The sequence below is a fragment of the Fukomys damarensis genome, unplaced genomic scaffold (genome assembly GCF_012274545.1).
Source record: "Fukomys damarensis isolate Sample0158 unplaced genomic scaffold, DMR_v1.0_HiC HiC_scaffold_13, whole genome shotgun sequence".
NCBI classification, from domain to species: Eukaryota; Metazoa; Chordata; class Mammalia; order Rodentia; family Bathyergidae; genus Fukomys; species Fukomys damarensis.
The window spans coordinates 38,403,215-38,418,177 of record NW_022900925.1 but is presented as its reverse complement, the minus strand read 5'-3'; the positions used below and the strand labels follow the sequence as shown (position 1 = coordinate 38,418,177).

General features: G+C 53.3%; 1 protein-coding gene across 10 annotated transcripts in view; it reads left to right on the top strand.

Moving 5' to 3' along the window:
• The window catches only part of Brca1 (BRCA1 DNA repair associated), a 49,287-nt gene extending 35,877 nt beyond the window's left edge, over positions 1–13,410 (top strand). For 8 of the 10 annotated variants that reach the window (XM_010642988.3, XM_010642990.3, XM_010642994.3 and 5 more), the window contains 9 exons: positions 1,486–1,649; positions 4,016–4,103; positions 5,088–5,165; positions 5,603–5,762; positions 7,526–7,609; positions 10,177–10,231; positions 11,861–11,934; positions 12,044–12,104; positions 13,115–13,235. In XM_010642988.3, the coding sequence (XP_010641290.1) occupies positions 1,486–1,649; positions 4,016–4,103; positions 5,088–5,165; positions 5,603–5,762; positions 7,526–7,609; positions 10,177–10,231; positions 11,861–11,934; positions 12,044–12,104; positions 13,115–13,147 (797 nt within the window). In that variant the 3' untranslated portion in view covers positions 13,148–13,235. Of the gene's footprint in view, positions 1–1,485; positions 1,650–4,015; positions 4,104–5,087; positions 5,166–5,602; positions 5,763–7,525; positions 7,610–10,176; positions 10,232–11,860; positions 11,935–12,043; positions 12,105–13,114 lie in introns of all 10 variants that reach the window. The other 2 variants (XM_010642996.3, XM_010642993.3) reach the window with 1 other exon arrangement.
• The last annotated feature ends 1,553 nt before the right edge of the window (positions 13,411–14,963 follow it).

Sequence of the window (14,963 nt, the reverse complement as noted above, 5' to 3'; positions counted from 1 at the left end):
GTGTGTGTGTGTGTGTGTGTGTGTGTGTGTGTGTATTGTTTTGGTTTTGGTACTGGGGATCAAATTTAGGACTTTGAGCTTGCCAGGCAGGCTCAGCACCACTGAGCTACATTGCTGGCCCTCTATTTTGAGTTTTGAGGCTGGGAAAGTCTTGATAGTCTAAATATTTTACATCCACTGTCAGAAAAGTGTTCTAAGGCCCTAGAATAAAGTTTTAGGCCCGTCCTTCGTTGAAAAGTCAAATCCACAGCAAGCTCTTCCTTCAGTAAATTAATACAAATGACTGTTTTATACATCGAGTCACTTTTGATGAATGGAATATTTTATAGCTTGTAAATCAAACTTTTAATCAAGAAAGTAAGTTTTTAATTAATCCTCGAAAGCACCTTATCCTAAAAGGCTCTCTGGCATTGAATGCAGCATGTGGCTGTGTCCCTTGGGGCGTTTCAGGGGCCTCTAATGAGAAGCTTGCTCCCTAATGGAGTGACTGCCCCCAGTGTTTCAGGGCAGTGTCCTTGCTGTTCTCAATTTGGTGATCATATCTGATGATTTATGAGCTAGAAAAGGGAATGGCGTCATCATAGAGGGAAACAAAAAGAGTCATAATTTTCAGTCTTTCTCCAGCCTTGCAGGAAATTAGAAATGAGGGTTAAGCCGGGCACGGTGGCGCACACCTATCATCCCAGCACTTGGGAGGCTGAGGCAGGAGAACGGTTCAAGCTCAGGAGCTTAAGCCCAGCCTGGCAATGTAATGAGACCCTGTCTCAATCAATCAATAAAAATAAAATAACTGGGCATCGTGGCACACACCTGTAACCCCAGTGTGCAGGAGGCTGAGGCAGGGGGATCGCCACAAGTTCAAGGCCAATCTGAACTACATAGAAAGAATTTTTTTAGCAGGAGAAAGGTATGCTGTTGGAATAGATGTTTGGGAGTTTAATCACATTGGATACCTAGGTCATTTCTCTCTCTCTTTTTTTTTTTTTTGGTTTGTCTCACTATGTCGTTGAGACTGACCTGAATTAACTGTGTAGCCCGGGCTGGTCTTGAACTCACAGCGATCCTCCTGCCTCAGCCTCTCTCGAGTGCTGGGATTGCAGGCGTGCGCCACCACACCAGCAACCTAGGTCATTTCTTAAATCATACTATTAGCTGTTGCAGTGAACATGGCTGAACTTTTGCATTATTCCTTAGCACGCATTTCTGAAGTTAAAACTTGACTGGGAGCGCAGACACAGGTTAGGGCTTGTGCTCCGTGAGGCCACACGTGTGGTACTTGGAGGAGTTGAGCTGCTGCACCTCTGCCCGCAGTGCACTTTGTGCCCATTTCTTCCCTACCCGCCTGGACGCTACAGTGTCCTTGTTGGAAGGTAAACTTGTGTTCCCGGCACTGGGCACCCCAAGCTGGCCTCCAGAGCCAGCCTCTTCTCAGATGACCCTGGACAGAGCCCGTGGCATTGACCTTGTCCCAATTCTGAGTTGCAGGACCTGCCCGGAGCCCCACCACTGCTCAGACTGATGACCCTGCCAGGTCTGCTCCGCGGGAGGACGCTGTGAGCAGGGGGAAGCCCAGACCCTTATCCTCGGCAAGAGGGGGCCGTAGGAGGAGGCTCTCCATGGTGCTGTCAGGCCTGACTACCAAGCAGTCAGTGAGTGTGGTGCATGGCTCTGCCCCCTCATTTCATTTCCGGTCCTAGCTGCTGAAAATTCGCATCCAAATAAGGCGTGAGAATGAGGTTTAGTGTATATGCTTGGGATGAATATTAGCAGAAGAGGTAACTTTGGCATAGGCATAAAGCTTTTGAGTTATAATTAGAATCTTCTTTTTCTCTACTGATAAAACCAAAGCTGGGTTCCTCCTCCTCAGTTCCCAATGGAGTGTCTGCTTCCGGACGCGCTGCCAGACAGTACTCTCCTCAGTGTGTTGGGCTTCACCCTGGCTTCGAGACAGCTGCGGGATAGCCAGCCCTGTCGCTGCCGCCCGTGGCATCCCTTGGCATCTCCTCGGGCCTTTGTGCCAGGAATGGGAATTGTTTGGCAGGGTGGAGGATGCCGTGTTCAATCCACGGAGGCCCTCTTTCTCCTGAGGGTGCTTACACACTCCCTGCGTCCGCCGGTTCTCCGGGCCTCGTCTAGCTGCGGATGTCACCTTGTAATGAAGTGATGGGGCCTGTTTCTTCAAAGCATGGTGGCGCACCAGACTGGGAGCTGACCCGTGAGCGGGGTTACTTGTCACACCTGAGGGCCGTAGCTGTTCTGGAGCACATCTCCTGGCTGAGGCCGGCTTCTCAGCCCGGCCTCATGTGGGCAGTGACTCAGCGTCACCTTCTCTGTGGCCTGGCCAGGAAGATCGCAGGGAGGCCATGGCTGCTGTCCTCACCCCACAGCCTGGGCCTGGGCCGCCACCTGCCTCACAGCTGGGTTTCCTGGAGAAGCATTGAACATTGGTTTTCCTTCCTGCTGGGTTTGTGAGCTTGGTTTTTCAGAGGTGGCCGAGGTGGCCTCCTTTTTCCTCCCTTGGGCCATTCTGAGCTGCAGGTTAGACTGCAAGCGGCTTGGCTGCATGTGGTCTTTTATTGATTTATTTGTTTGTTTGTTTATTTATTTATTTAGGGGGGTACCAAATATCGAACTTGGGTCCTTGTGCTTATGAAGCAGTCGGAGGAAGCACTGAGCTAAATCCCCTGCCCTGCGTGTGGTCTTTAACCCGAGAGGAAGACTGGGCTCTATTCAGGGCTACTGAAGTGTGTAAATTTATGATGAAAGTGATGGACTATGTTACACATGATTAATTCTGATGCCCTCACTAAGATGATCTTTTCAGCAGTTGCTTTTCTAACTGCAGTTTCCAGCCTGAGATTTCAGCAGTGAGTCAGCTTGGAATTGCCAATGATCTGGCCCAGGGAGGCAAGGGGGCATCCTCAGCTTCTCCCCGCTGCTGTTCTGGGGCCCCACATCTGACCTGTGGTGCGGTACTGGTGTCACGAAACCCAGACCACCGGTGAGGTATCGTGGTGGAAACCAGGGCCCCAGAAACAGAGTTCCCACCAAACAGGAGCTAGTAGCTGTATGGCCCTGCTCAGAACAGACCTGGTCCGTTTCTTCTGTCACCTATGGGTTTTTATATTCAGCTGATGGATAATAGCTAGAGAGCTCAAGATTTCGCTGGGAGCGGACATCTGTGCAGCCCTTCTTCTGGAGGCAGAGTGGATAGTTTGGGAGCCGGGCGTGGTGGCTGTGATCTCAGCACTCAGGAAGCTGAGGCAGGAGGATCACTTGTGAGTTCGAGGCCAGCCTGAATTGCATAATGAGACCCTATCTCAAAAAAAAAAAAGTTGGGCACTGACTTTATTTATTTTTGGTACTGGGGATCTAACTCAGTTCCTCATGCTTCTGAGGCAGGCGGTGGAATGCACCACTCACCTGAATCCCCAGCCCTGGGCACTGACTTCAGAAGCATCTTCACTTGAATGTTACACAGCTGAGACTTGCATCTTGGTTTTTAAGGCACATGACTTTTTTTTCCCCTTTTAGCATTAACTTTCTGTACAGACAAGGTAGCTCTCAGCTCTTGAGTGTAGGCTGAAAGCCTAAGTTATAGTAGAGCGTGGCTGCAAAGAAACCGTCTTCGGGAATGAAGTGATATCTGCTATTAAAGACAAAAGGAGTATTTTGAATATTTAGGTGTCCTCCTTGGATTCGTTCAGCACTTCCTGGGACCTTGCGCTTGCGAGGCAGGTGTGGGCACCACTGAGGTAAATCCCCGGCCCTCGTTCAGCGCTTTTGTTAGGTTATTCATTTTGAGACTTTAAGCAAGTCTTAATAAAAATGATGTACCTTATCTGCAAAACATAGAGCCCCGAAGTTAGGACAAGTCATGCTCTTAGCCAGTGATGGTGAACCTTTCAGAGCTTTCAGTGACAACAAACAGCCCGCTCTGGCTCACGTGCCACAGGTTCGCCACCACTGCTCTAAGCTGTTGCTTATTATAATGCAATATCGGATGTGATTTCAGGTGCTCGTGCAGAAGTTTGCCAAAAAACACCACATTGGGTTGACCCATCTGATGACAGAGGAGACCACCCACGTGGTCATGAAGACAGGTAAACCAAGAGCTTCCTGGACGGGTCGGGGCCAGTGGCAGCCACTCTGGGGACTCCTGTGATTCTGCTCACAGCATGGTGGGCTTGAGCCTGGGGTATAGCCCCCCAACTCCGCCTCCACGGCATGTAAGTTGGACCACAGGGTCAGAGGGTGATACTCCTGCAACCAGTGCCAGAGCAAGGGACCGCAAACTGATTACCACGGAGAAAATGTCCTTGAATTCAAGTATATTTTAAGTTATAGGTTTGAATCAAAGCTGATGAAAGGTGAAAAGAAAGCTTGAAAATGCAAATTAAACTCTAAAGGCAGTACGACATTCACTACTTCTGAACTGCAAATGAGCTGAAATTTCTAAGTTTGAAGCATATTATTAAGTTGGCTTTTGTAGTGTTTAAACAGAAAGCTTCGTATGTTTTGGTGGGTTGGTGATGAGAGTCTCCGCCTCTGTTGAGGGTTTAGTTAAGCACATTCTCCTCTTGAAGACCAAATGGTCTGTTCTGTGTTTGGGTCTTCAGAGGGCCTCTGAAACACGAGAGAATTAGCAGAAGGGACTCTGCAGCTGGGCTCTGATGCAGCCGCGTGTGGGAAAGAGAGGGAAATAGTGCATCTTCAAGGATGGGCAGGAGCAGGAGTTCTGTGGGTGGAAGTTGGTCAGGTCATCGGGTCAGGGTTTGGGGTCTTCTTCAGCAGGCTGAGCCTCCTCAGCAGCGTGGGCTGTGGCATGGGCCGTCCCCTTGAACGCGACACCGGCTTCTTAGCTGCCTGTGGCCTCATCACCTTGGCTCCGGCCCCTCTGGGCATCCGGAGAGCCGCAGTGCGGCTCTATGTCGGTAGCTCCAGCCTCTGCCTCCGACAGCGGGGCTGGGCGTCATCCGGCCACGTGGGTGCTGGAAGAAAGGCTGTGACACTGCATTCAGCCTCCTTGAGCATCGCTTTCCAATTTTGTTTTCTTCTAATCTGTTCGTGTATTTTTCACTCCACAGATGCTGAGTTCGTATGCGAACGGACACTGAAATATTTCCTGGGAATTGCAGGAGGAAAATGGGTGGTTAGCTATTTCTGTAAGTGCAGTACGCTTTCTCCCCTCCTCTCCAACACCTCAGAATTGCATTTTTACACCTAACAGTTTAACACCTCGGGCTTCTGCTGATGCTGAGTCTCAGTTACCCAGAGGTCTTTAGTGGTGACATAGAATTGGCTTTATCTTTAATGCATATCACATTGTTCACAGAAGCTGATGTTGAGAAGGTGGATTACTTTCATAACTAACTGCCTCATGCGCCCTAGCAGCGTTAGTGTGGGGATGGGGACTTACGATCGCAGGCAGAGCCATGGGCAGCAGAGAGCGAGGACCCTGGGTCTCCGGGAGGAAGTGGCCACTGCCTCGGTGCAGAGCTCGGCTTCCAGGTGGCGAGCGCCCTGCCCTGCCCTGCCCTGCCCTGCCCTCTGGTGCACATCCCCTTGCTCTTGGTGACTGGCTCTTCTGTGGTCTCTCTAGGGGTGACCCAGTCGATGAAGGAGAGGAGGATGCTGGATGAGGTGGGTACTGGGTGTGACAAACTAAGCAGACACTTGGCACCTTGCACCAACGTCACACGTGGCCGGCCTGCTCCCTTCCATGAGTTCCCCTCGACATTGGGCTACTCGAGAGCCACCAGGTGCCACATCCTCTTCGTTGTGGGTTCCCAAGTAACACTCCGGGGCGGGGGCTGTTCATAAAACAAAGATTCATAGGGACAACAGACAAGACCCCATCTCAGGTGTGCGGAAAAGCTGGAGGCAAGGGGCTCTTCACCCTTGACACAAAGACCAAGTCACTATGCAGATGTCTCTGTTAAGAGACCAGATTCCTTCGTGGTACTGAGATAAGGGAGAGATAAACAAGATAAAGTGTGGGCGGAGGATAATTTTAGAACGGCTGAGCGGCTGATGACACTAGATCAGGCCAAACAAAAGTAGGGAAAGCAGTTTTGAACTGTGACATACTATTAGTGTTTTGTAATTTATCAAATGCCCTTTTCAGCTTAAATTTGATGAAGTGGCCATTTGTTGAGAGACTGCTATGTGCCAGTCCTAGGAAAGCCACTGAGCAACTGCGTGCTGGAGCCAGTGTGGCAGGGGTGCCACGGAGATGTGCGCACGGTACTGACAAGAGCTCTGCAGAGCAGGGGGCTTGTGGGCCACGGACAGGCGGGGTTGCTTCAGTTGGGGGTTAGGGAGGGTGGTTCTGAAAGGTTGAGCTGAGTCTTAAATGACAAAAAATAATTTCCTTAACAATGTAAAGAACAAGACAGTGTGACAGCACACACCCATAATCCCAGCACTGTGGGAGGCTGAGGCAGGAGGATCACAAGCTAGCCCAGTCAATTTAGTGACTCTTGGAGAGCATCTCAAAAAAAAAAAAGAAAGGATTGAGGATGCAGCTATTGGAACACGCTGAGTTTAGCCCCAGGTAGGAGTTAGGGAACAACTCAGAACAAAAGACATAAGGTCTCAGGTGGGAGTGAGTTTGGCTATTAAAGAAATCAGACCAGTGCCGCTGTGGAGCAGTAATTGGTGAGTTATGTGCAGGGGGCAGCAGTCAGACCAGGGCAGGAGAAGATCCCAGATAAGGAAGATTTGTTGGAAGCTCAACAAGGAGCTTGGATTTATTCCTCCGGTCACAGCGGGCAAGTGGTGGTCAGAAAAGCTTGCCAGGACCTGTGCATAGGCGGACTTCAGCCGGCGTTCCCCGGACTGGGCCTGTGCCTGTGCCTGCACAGTGCAGGAGTATGGACCAGGTGTGCAGGCTGAGCGAGGGGCAGCTTGGGACTGGAAGGCCAGAAGCAGGGCAGGCAAGTGACGTACAGCAGCTGGCGGGTGACCAGAGTCATCTCGTGCAGGTGGTAGATCTGTCGCTGGACTCTCCCCTTCCGTGAGACTGGGAAAGGTCAGGTGTCCTGTCCCTCGGTCACGGCTGATGGTTATGGTCTTGACGTTTCCAGTCAGACGTATCTGAGCTTGCTTCCCTAATTTCTCCCTAAAAGTTTTAACTCCCCAACCCCGTTCTTCATCTTGTCTTTCTTCGCCAGTCCATACGGTGATGATGCAAAGCCTGTTCTGTGTAGTAACCGCATCTTTTCTCAAACTGTCTCGTGGCAGTCTGAAAACCCCTGCTTCCCTCAGCTGCTGCTGTGCGGTTACTGGGACCCGGGCACCTCCAGGGACGTGTGCAGCAGCGCAGCACGAGCAGCCCCACCTGAGTGGGGCGGAGACGGGTGGGATTCAGCCGTGTGGGCCCCGTCGCCGGTCCTGCTCCTTCTCCCAGGCCTCTGAAAGAAAGGACCCGTCGTGGTTACTTCCTTCCTTGTTCTTGGTCACATCCACCGCTGCTGCGGGGGCTTCTCTCACCTGATCAGGGTTTTGGCCTGATTTCTTTCAGCGTGATTTTGAAGTCAGAGGAGATGTGGTCAATGGAAGAAACCACCAAAGTCCGAAGCGCGCGAGGGAATCCCGGGACCAGAAGGTGAGCAGTGTCCTTTCCAGCGACAGGACTCGGGCTTAGCATGGCTGGTGACCCGGGTTCCAGTGTGAGATTTAGACCCAGGTATGCATCTGTCGGCCCGGCTCTGCAGCTCACCGTGTCTCTCGAAAGCAGCGTAATGAGAGTACACAGCTGTGGAGCAGCAGAGAGCAGGAGATCATGCGGCATCAGCCTTCATCCAGGCCCGGGCGCACCTGTGATGCCGCTCCTCAAGAGGCTGAGGCAGGAGGCTCAAACAGGGGGCCAATTTAGGTAAATTAACAAGATCTGGTTTCAAAATAAGATACAAAGGACTAAGGATGTGAGCCAGTGGTAGAGCTAGTGGTTGCAGTTCAAACCCAGTGCCAAAAATTAAAATCAACCATAGCTTTGTTTTGTTTTGTTTTGAGACAGAGTCTCACTATGTAGTTGAGACTGACCTGGAGCTCACTATGTAGCCCAGGCTGATCTTGAACTCACAGCGATCCTCCTGCCTCAGCCTCCCAAGTGCTGAGATTACAAATGTTCGCCACCTTGCCTGACAATAGCTAAGATTTACATAATATATACTACATGCCCATGAGTGCTCTAAATGATCAACGTTTTAACCACTTTACAACTCCATGAAGTGTTAATATTATATAGCTCAGTCTGGCCTTGATCTGCAGCCCTCCTGCCTCAGCCTCCCAAGTTCTGGGACACAGGAAGGTACCACCATGCCTGCATCATTGTTCCCCCTTGTAAGATTGAGGCCCAGAGAGGGTGAGTGTGATGCCCAGGGTCACACAGTGAGCGAGTAATGGAACTAGGAGTCGAGCCCAGGCGGTTCGCTCCGGGTTGAAAGTCTCAACCGTACTGGGTTTCTGAGAACGGTCACCAAGGCATCGTAGGGACACCAGTGGGTTTCCTACAACTATGCGAGCGAGCCCCGGGGAGCCTCCACAGCCTTTCTCAGTGATGTGACCAGAACAGCATCTTTCTCGTGAGAAACCCATGTGACGCCCAAAACCTGCTGTGCGATCTCCGCCTGCGGCAGGCTGGAGTTCCTGGTTGTCTGCGTTCCTCCTTTTTCAGGTGTTCGGTGGGCGTTTCCACATGCCCTCTGCAGAGCACCTCCTGACCTAGCAGAGGTGACTTCCAAGGAAACTGCTTTGGTTTATTTATTTTGGGATTTTGACTTTTGGTTGGTTTGGTTTGGTTTTTTGAGGTCTTGCTGTGCAGTCCAGGCTGGCCTTGAGCTCACTGCACCCAGGCTGGCCTCAAACTCTTGGCGATCCTCCTGCTTCAGCCTCCCAGGTGCTGGGATTACAGCTGCGCAGCACCACATCCGGTCAGGAAAACTGCTTTGGAAGGTGATCTCACATTGAGCCTGGAGATCTGAACCTTGGGTCAGCCTTTCCCCTCCGAGCCTGTCAAGTAACCGAGTCACGAGAAGTGTTCGTCCTCCTCTGCTCCCCCTTTGCCCAGCGAGCTCTATGGGAGCAGCGTCTGGGTTCACCAGGAGTCAGGCCTGTCAGCGCGCTGGGACAGGATGAGACCGGCTCACCCTGCCAGCTTTGCTCTGTCCTCTGGCTTTTGGGGTCTGCAGGGCTTCCACTTCCTGTAAGGCCACCTGTGTGCCACAGTCCCTTGGCGGCAGGTCAGTCCTCGCCATAGGCGCTCTTGTGTTAGTGGAGTGGGGAGGCGGTGAGGCCCTGGAGAGTTGCCCAGAGTCACTCGGAAAGTCTGTCCATCCGGGCTCGGTGCCACATGCTTGTAGTCCCAGCTACTCAGAAGCTGAGCCCAAAAGTTGGTAACCCATGGGCCAGGGATTTGGCTCAGTGGTGCCGATGCCTGCCTTGCAAGCACAAGGGACCGAGTTTAATCCCCAGTACAAAAAATAAAATTAAAAGAAAAAAAAGGTGGCGACCAGCCTGGGCAGCATCGTGAGACTCCTGACTTAAAGAAAAACACCCATCCCTTCTGGGATTCCCGGGGTCGCACACTGGCAGTCGCTGTTCTCCCGCCCTGGCGCCCTCAGTGGCCCGAGTCCTGAGGCCTGGTACAGACATCCGCGTGAGTCTACACCCAGCCCAGGTGCCACCAGTCACACAGTTCAGCTTCAGAGTCAAGCAGGAAGCCCATGTTTCTGGTGCCCTCAGCTTGCCTGGGCAGATCCAGGGCCTCTCTGGCATTGGAAGGTTCCCGGGCACTCGAGGTGCCCCAGGCCTGCGTCTCCAGGAGCCACACTCAGGTTTCAGACTCAGCTTAGGCCCCTTCCGTCCGATAGCGGCTGCTTCCGCCAGTGGCCTTGGCTTTCCTGATCTCTCAGGAAGCAGAAGGGCCAGGACTTTTCCTCTTGCTCCTGACAAGATGTGACAATCGCCTGTAAATCAGTGAGGAGAGTCCTGGACCAGCTGGGGCACCCCCGAGTGATGGAAGCCACTGTGCGTGTCACATGTGGGCGCACTCAGAAGCCCGTGAGCCATCACCATCCTGGACGCCGGCTGAGGTGTGGGAAGAAATGGTCTTCTCTGAGCCCCCGCTCATAACTACTGCTCTCCGTCCCCTGTCCCACCCCCTCCCTGCAGATCTTCGGAGGCCTGGACGTCTGTTGCTGCGGGCCCTTCACCAACATGCCCACAGGTACAGGCTCGGGCGGGGCGGTGCCAAGGCTTGTTCGGTTCCCACGCTCCAGAGGAGGTGGCGCCAAAGTGTCATCCTCCAGGCCTTGTGACCTGCTCTAAGCAGGGCAGCAAGCCTGGCAGGTGACATGGCCCCGAGGCTGAAACAGGAGGGTCACAAGTAAACAGGAGGCAGTGGAGAGTAGGGTTGAGTCAGCTCCAGTTAGCGCCATCGGACTAAGGAGTGGGCCGGAGGACAAGCTGGGGAAAAGACCTGCAGGTTTCTCAGTGTCAGAGAAGAGCTGTGGCTCCCGTGTCCTCCATTGTGTGAGGCGAGTGCAGCTGCTGGGCTCTGTCTGTGGGTTGGGGCACCGGGGCTGGAGTGGGGGAGGCTCCCAGCAGGAACCTAATTCAGCCTGACAGCAGTGGCATGCATTACCGTGAGAGCTGCAGGGGCTCAGCCTGGGGTCAGGTCCCGAGTACCCTGTGTGCAGAGATTCACCTCTGTCTGTGCCCCACCTCCACTGAGACCTCGGGCCCTGGCCCCAGGGAGCCAGGCAGCTGTGTGTGTGTAAATGGGTGACAGCAAGAGGCCTGGCTGCAGAACTCTGCTCCCTCCCTAACTGGTGACCAGTTGGAATTTCATGAAGTTTCCAAGTGCCACTCGAGGGTGTCTCTGTTTCTGTGCTTCGGTGTAGGGAAAAACCAGGGTCTCTCATAGGCCTCCTTTTGGAGGTGTGAGTGAGTGAACCTCATTTTGGTCAGCTAGGAGGCGGGCTTGATGGTGCACACCTGTCATCCCAGCCCCCGGGAGGCTGAGGCAGGAGGATCACTGTTAGTTCAGTGTCAGCCTGAATTATACAGCGAGACCCCAGCTCAAAAAGAAAAAAGAGGGCTGGGAGTTTAGCTCAGTGGTGCTTCCACTTGCTTTGCAAGCACAAGGTCCCGAGTTCAATCCCCAGTACCCAAAAAAAAAACAAAACAAGAAGAAAAAAAGGCACGGCTGGGGATTTAGCTCAGTGGCCCTGCCTCACAGGGTCCTGAGTTTGATCCTTAAGACCAAAAAAAAAAAAAGAGTGGGAAGCCCTTCAGCAACCCCAAATCAAGCCAGTGTGCTGATTCTTTAGGTGCAAACAGGACACTTCTCTCCTTTCCCCCTTCCTTTCCTGTCCCCCCGCCCCCTCGCCCTCCTCCTCCCTCCTGGGTTTGAACCTAGGACTTTCACACTGAGCTCCATCCCCACCTCTTTTTGAGACTTGCTAATTTGCTGAGTTCAAACTTGTGATCCTCCTGCCTCAGCCTCTCAGTCACAAGGACTTAAGGTGGGCACCACTATGGCAGACCTGCAGGCCCCCTGATTTTCTTCCTCTGCGGGTGTGGGCCCAGCGCAGGCTGTGCCCTTTGCCCACTGCTGCGCCAGGGTCCTGACCAGGGCAATATGTGTTTCTCTCCACGGTGGAACCCCCTCCATCTCCTGGTGTTCGCTTTGCAGTGCGGGCCGAGGTTCCCATCACCCTGCAGGGTTTGAAAGACTGGGAAACTTGGCTACCCAGCAGCCCCGTGGGCACTGACAGCCCTGAGTGTGGCACAGAAGTGGCCATGACTGAGGCCTCCGGGCCCCGGGTGACGATGGCTGGTTGTCGCCCTGCAGATCAGCTCGAGTGGATGCTGCGGCTGTGCGGGGCCTCCGTGGTCAGGGAGCTCTCGGCGCTGCCCGTCGGTGCTGTAAGTGAGGGGGGTGGGGGCACGGGGACCCCTGAGAGCAGCGGGCAGGGCCTCCCTGCTGCCAAAGTCCTGCTCTGACACTGCGATGCCCTCTCCTCCCGGACTGCAGGGAGCTCAGCCGGTCGTGGTCATGCAGCCGGAGGCCTGGACAGAGGACGCGGGCTTCCTTGGTAAGGTGCCTTCGTCTCCTGGGGCGCCGGGTCTTGGGGGGGCGTCTAAGTGAGCAGGTGAGGACCTTGCAACATACTTTACTGCTTGGTACCATAAGGGTAATAGGATGAGTCCCCACCTGGCAACATTGGCATCATCAGTGTCTACAGGTGTGCAGTGTTGGGTATGAATGAATTGACTTACGTACAACAGTTCTGGAAGGGACTCATAGTAAGTCAGGGATTACTGAACATAACCTTTTTGCATGGGAGCGTAGTTTGGATTTTGGTCCACCTACCTGCCTTGGCGTTTTGAAACAGGGTCTTGCTGTGTAGTTCAGGCTGGCCTTGTACTCCCTACTGTATCCTAGACCGGCCTCAAAGAGTAGCAATCCTCTTGCCTCAGCCTCCCAAGGGCTGGGATTACAGGTGTGCACCACCATGCCTGGCTAGTTTTGGTTTTTGGTCTAAGACGGTGTCTCATCACTTTGCCTACGCTGGCCTCAAACTCCTGAGTCCAGGAGATCCTCCTGCTTCAGCCTCCTCAAAAGCTGAGGCTACAGGTGTACAGCAGTCCAGTTGTGAATGTGTGTGGGGAGTGTTAAATATGAGTGTTCCTCACAGGAAATAAAACATCTCAGTAGGCCGGGCATATGACTCGTTCCTGTAATCTCAGCCATTCAGGAGGCTGAGGTAGGGAGATTTTGAGTTCAAGGCTGGCCTGGGCAACACAAGACCCCAAAGCAAAAAATAATAATCACAACAACCCTGCGGTGTGCAGGTGGTCACTGCCAAATTCCGCAAGTGTGTGCTTTATACATGGGGCCACATGCAGCAAGCATGCTGTTTCCCTGTGGTTGCCTTGCGGACCCATGGCACCCCCATCACCTGAGCGGAAGCCGTGTTTTCCAGCTACCCGCGGCTGGGCTCTCCCAGGCGTTGCCTCAGCTTCCTGGGGCAGCACTAGGGTCCCTGCAGCCAGGTCCCAAAGTGGGGACCAGGCCAACACTGCCGGGCCTGTGTCTCCCCAGCCCTCCGACAGCTGTGCCAAGTGCCTGTGGTGACCAGAGACTGGGTGCTGGACAGTGTGGCCCTCTACAAGCGCCAGGAGCTGGGTGCCTACCTCATCCCGCAAGGCCCCCAGAAACCCCTCTGACTCCAGCTGGCCATGGGTCTGGGGTCACAGGACCCTGAGGATGCACTTCAGGAGCGGCCTTGGCCGGGCATGATGTCGCTACCACGTGCCTGTCACCCCAGATCACAGGGAGGCTGAGGCAGGAGGATTGCAAGTATCAGCCCGCCTGGGCAACTTTGTGAGACGCTCAAAAAATGAAAAGGAGCCGAGGATGAAGCGCAGTGTGAAGGTGCTGGGTTTGATCCCCGATGCTGAGCAAAGCAAGAGGAGAGGGCTGGGCTCTCCAGACGGGGAGCCCCTCTCCCAACCCCCTGCAGTCCTGGTTCCAGATGTCTGCTGCGCACCCTCCTGAGAAGAGCTTCAGGCCCCCTGAGGGTCCCTTAAAGACTTTCTGTCTGGGTTTGTCTCAGCCCTCTGTCCATCGGGCCACATGGGAGGAGCTGGGGTCCTGTGAGCGGCCTAGAACCGGGCAGTCCTCAGGCAGTGCTCAAAGGAAACAGCCACACACGGAGGTGAATGTGGGTCTCGGTTTCATTAGAGGAGACCTCCGGAAAGCTGTCAGATGTGCTGTGAGCCAGAGTTCTTTTCCCAAGAGCCAGTGTCCGAAGAGCCTCTGCTTCCCCATTAGAAATGAGTAAGCCTGTGTGTTCTCTCCCAGTGTAACCGGCCCTCTTAAACCTCAGCTCTGCCATGAGTGTCTCACGGTGTCCAGGGCAGATCCCACCAGGAGGGAGCTGTTGCTCTTTGAGGTAATTTCCTCCCGCTTACTCCCTGTTGCTGAACGTTACAGCTTCAGGAGTAATTTTGCTGGAGGAAGAAAAAGTAGTTTTCATAAAGCCCTCATCCAGAACCGTTTCCAGCTCTGGGAAGGACTGGGTCTTGCTGAGCCCTGGTGTGCAAGGGCAGGCTAGATCTGATTGTGCAAAATACGTCTGTAATGTGCTGTTAACACTGCAAATAAACTCGGTAGCAAACGCTTCCACCGAGAATGACTATTATGTTTTTGGTTTTTGAGATGGGGTCTTGCTATGTGGTTTATTCCGACTTTGTACTCAGGGTGACCCTCCTGCCTCAGCCTCCTGAGTGCTGGGATTACAGGCGTGCATCACAAGGCTGAGAATGACTGTTCTTGAGATACAGACCTGCAGAATTTCTGTCTTGTCTTTTCTTTTTATTTTTTGTCCCAGCAATGGAACTCAGGACCTTGCACTTGTGAGTGGTGCCACTGGGCTGTATCCCTGGCCCCTCAGTCTCTCCTCTGTGGCACTGGGGGTGGAACCCAGGACCTTTCTGCTGAGCTGCATTCCAGTGCCATGCCCCCCTTTAATTTTTAAGTTTTTAATTTTCGGATACCATCTACCTGTAGGGTGACAGAAGCAGTTTAAACACCTGTTGCATTTCTGTTTCTTCCATAGCAAAGTGTCACAGATGTGGCCACAGCAGTGTGGCTTCTCACTCCTCCCTTGGGCAGGCTGGTTGGTGCTCAGCAACAGCTCCATCTCTGGCACAGCTCCAGGAGGGCTCTTGGGTGGGTGTGTTTTATCCCAGCCCTAGGCAGCGTGCTTTTATCAGCCTGACCTTCAAGTTCCTCATGGGTAAGGGTTTCCACAGCTAAACCAGACCCACACTGTAGTCCCAGCACATGGGAGGCTGAGGCAGGTGGATCATTCACAAGTTCGAGCCCAGCCTAGGTGATGTAGCAAGACCCTGTCTCAAAATAAAGTGGGCTGTAAAGCCAGGGATTT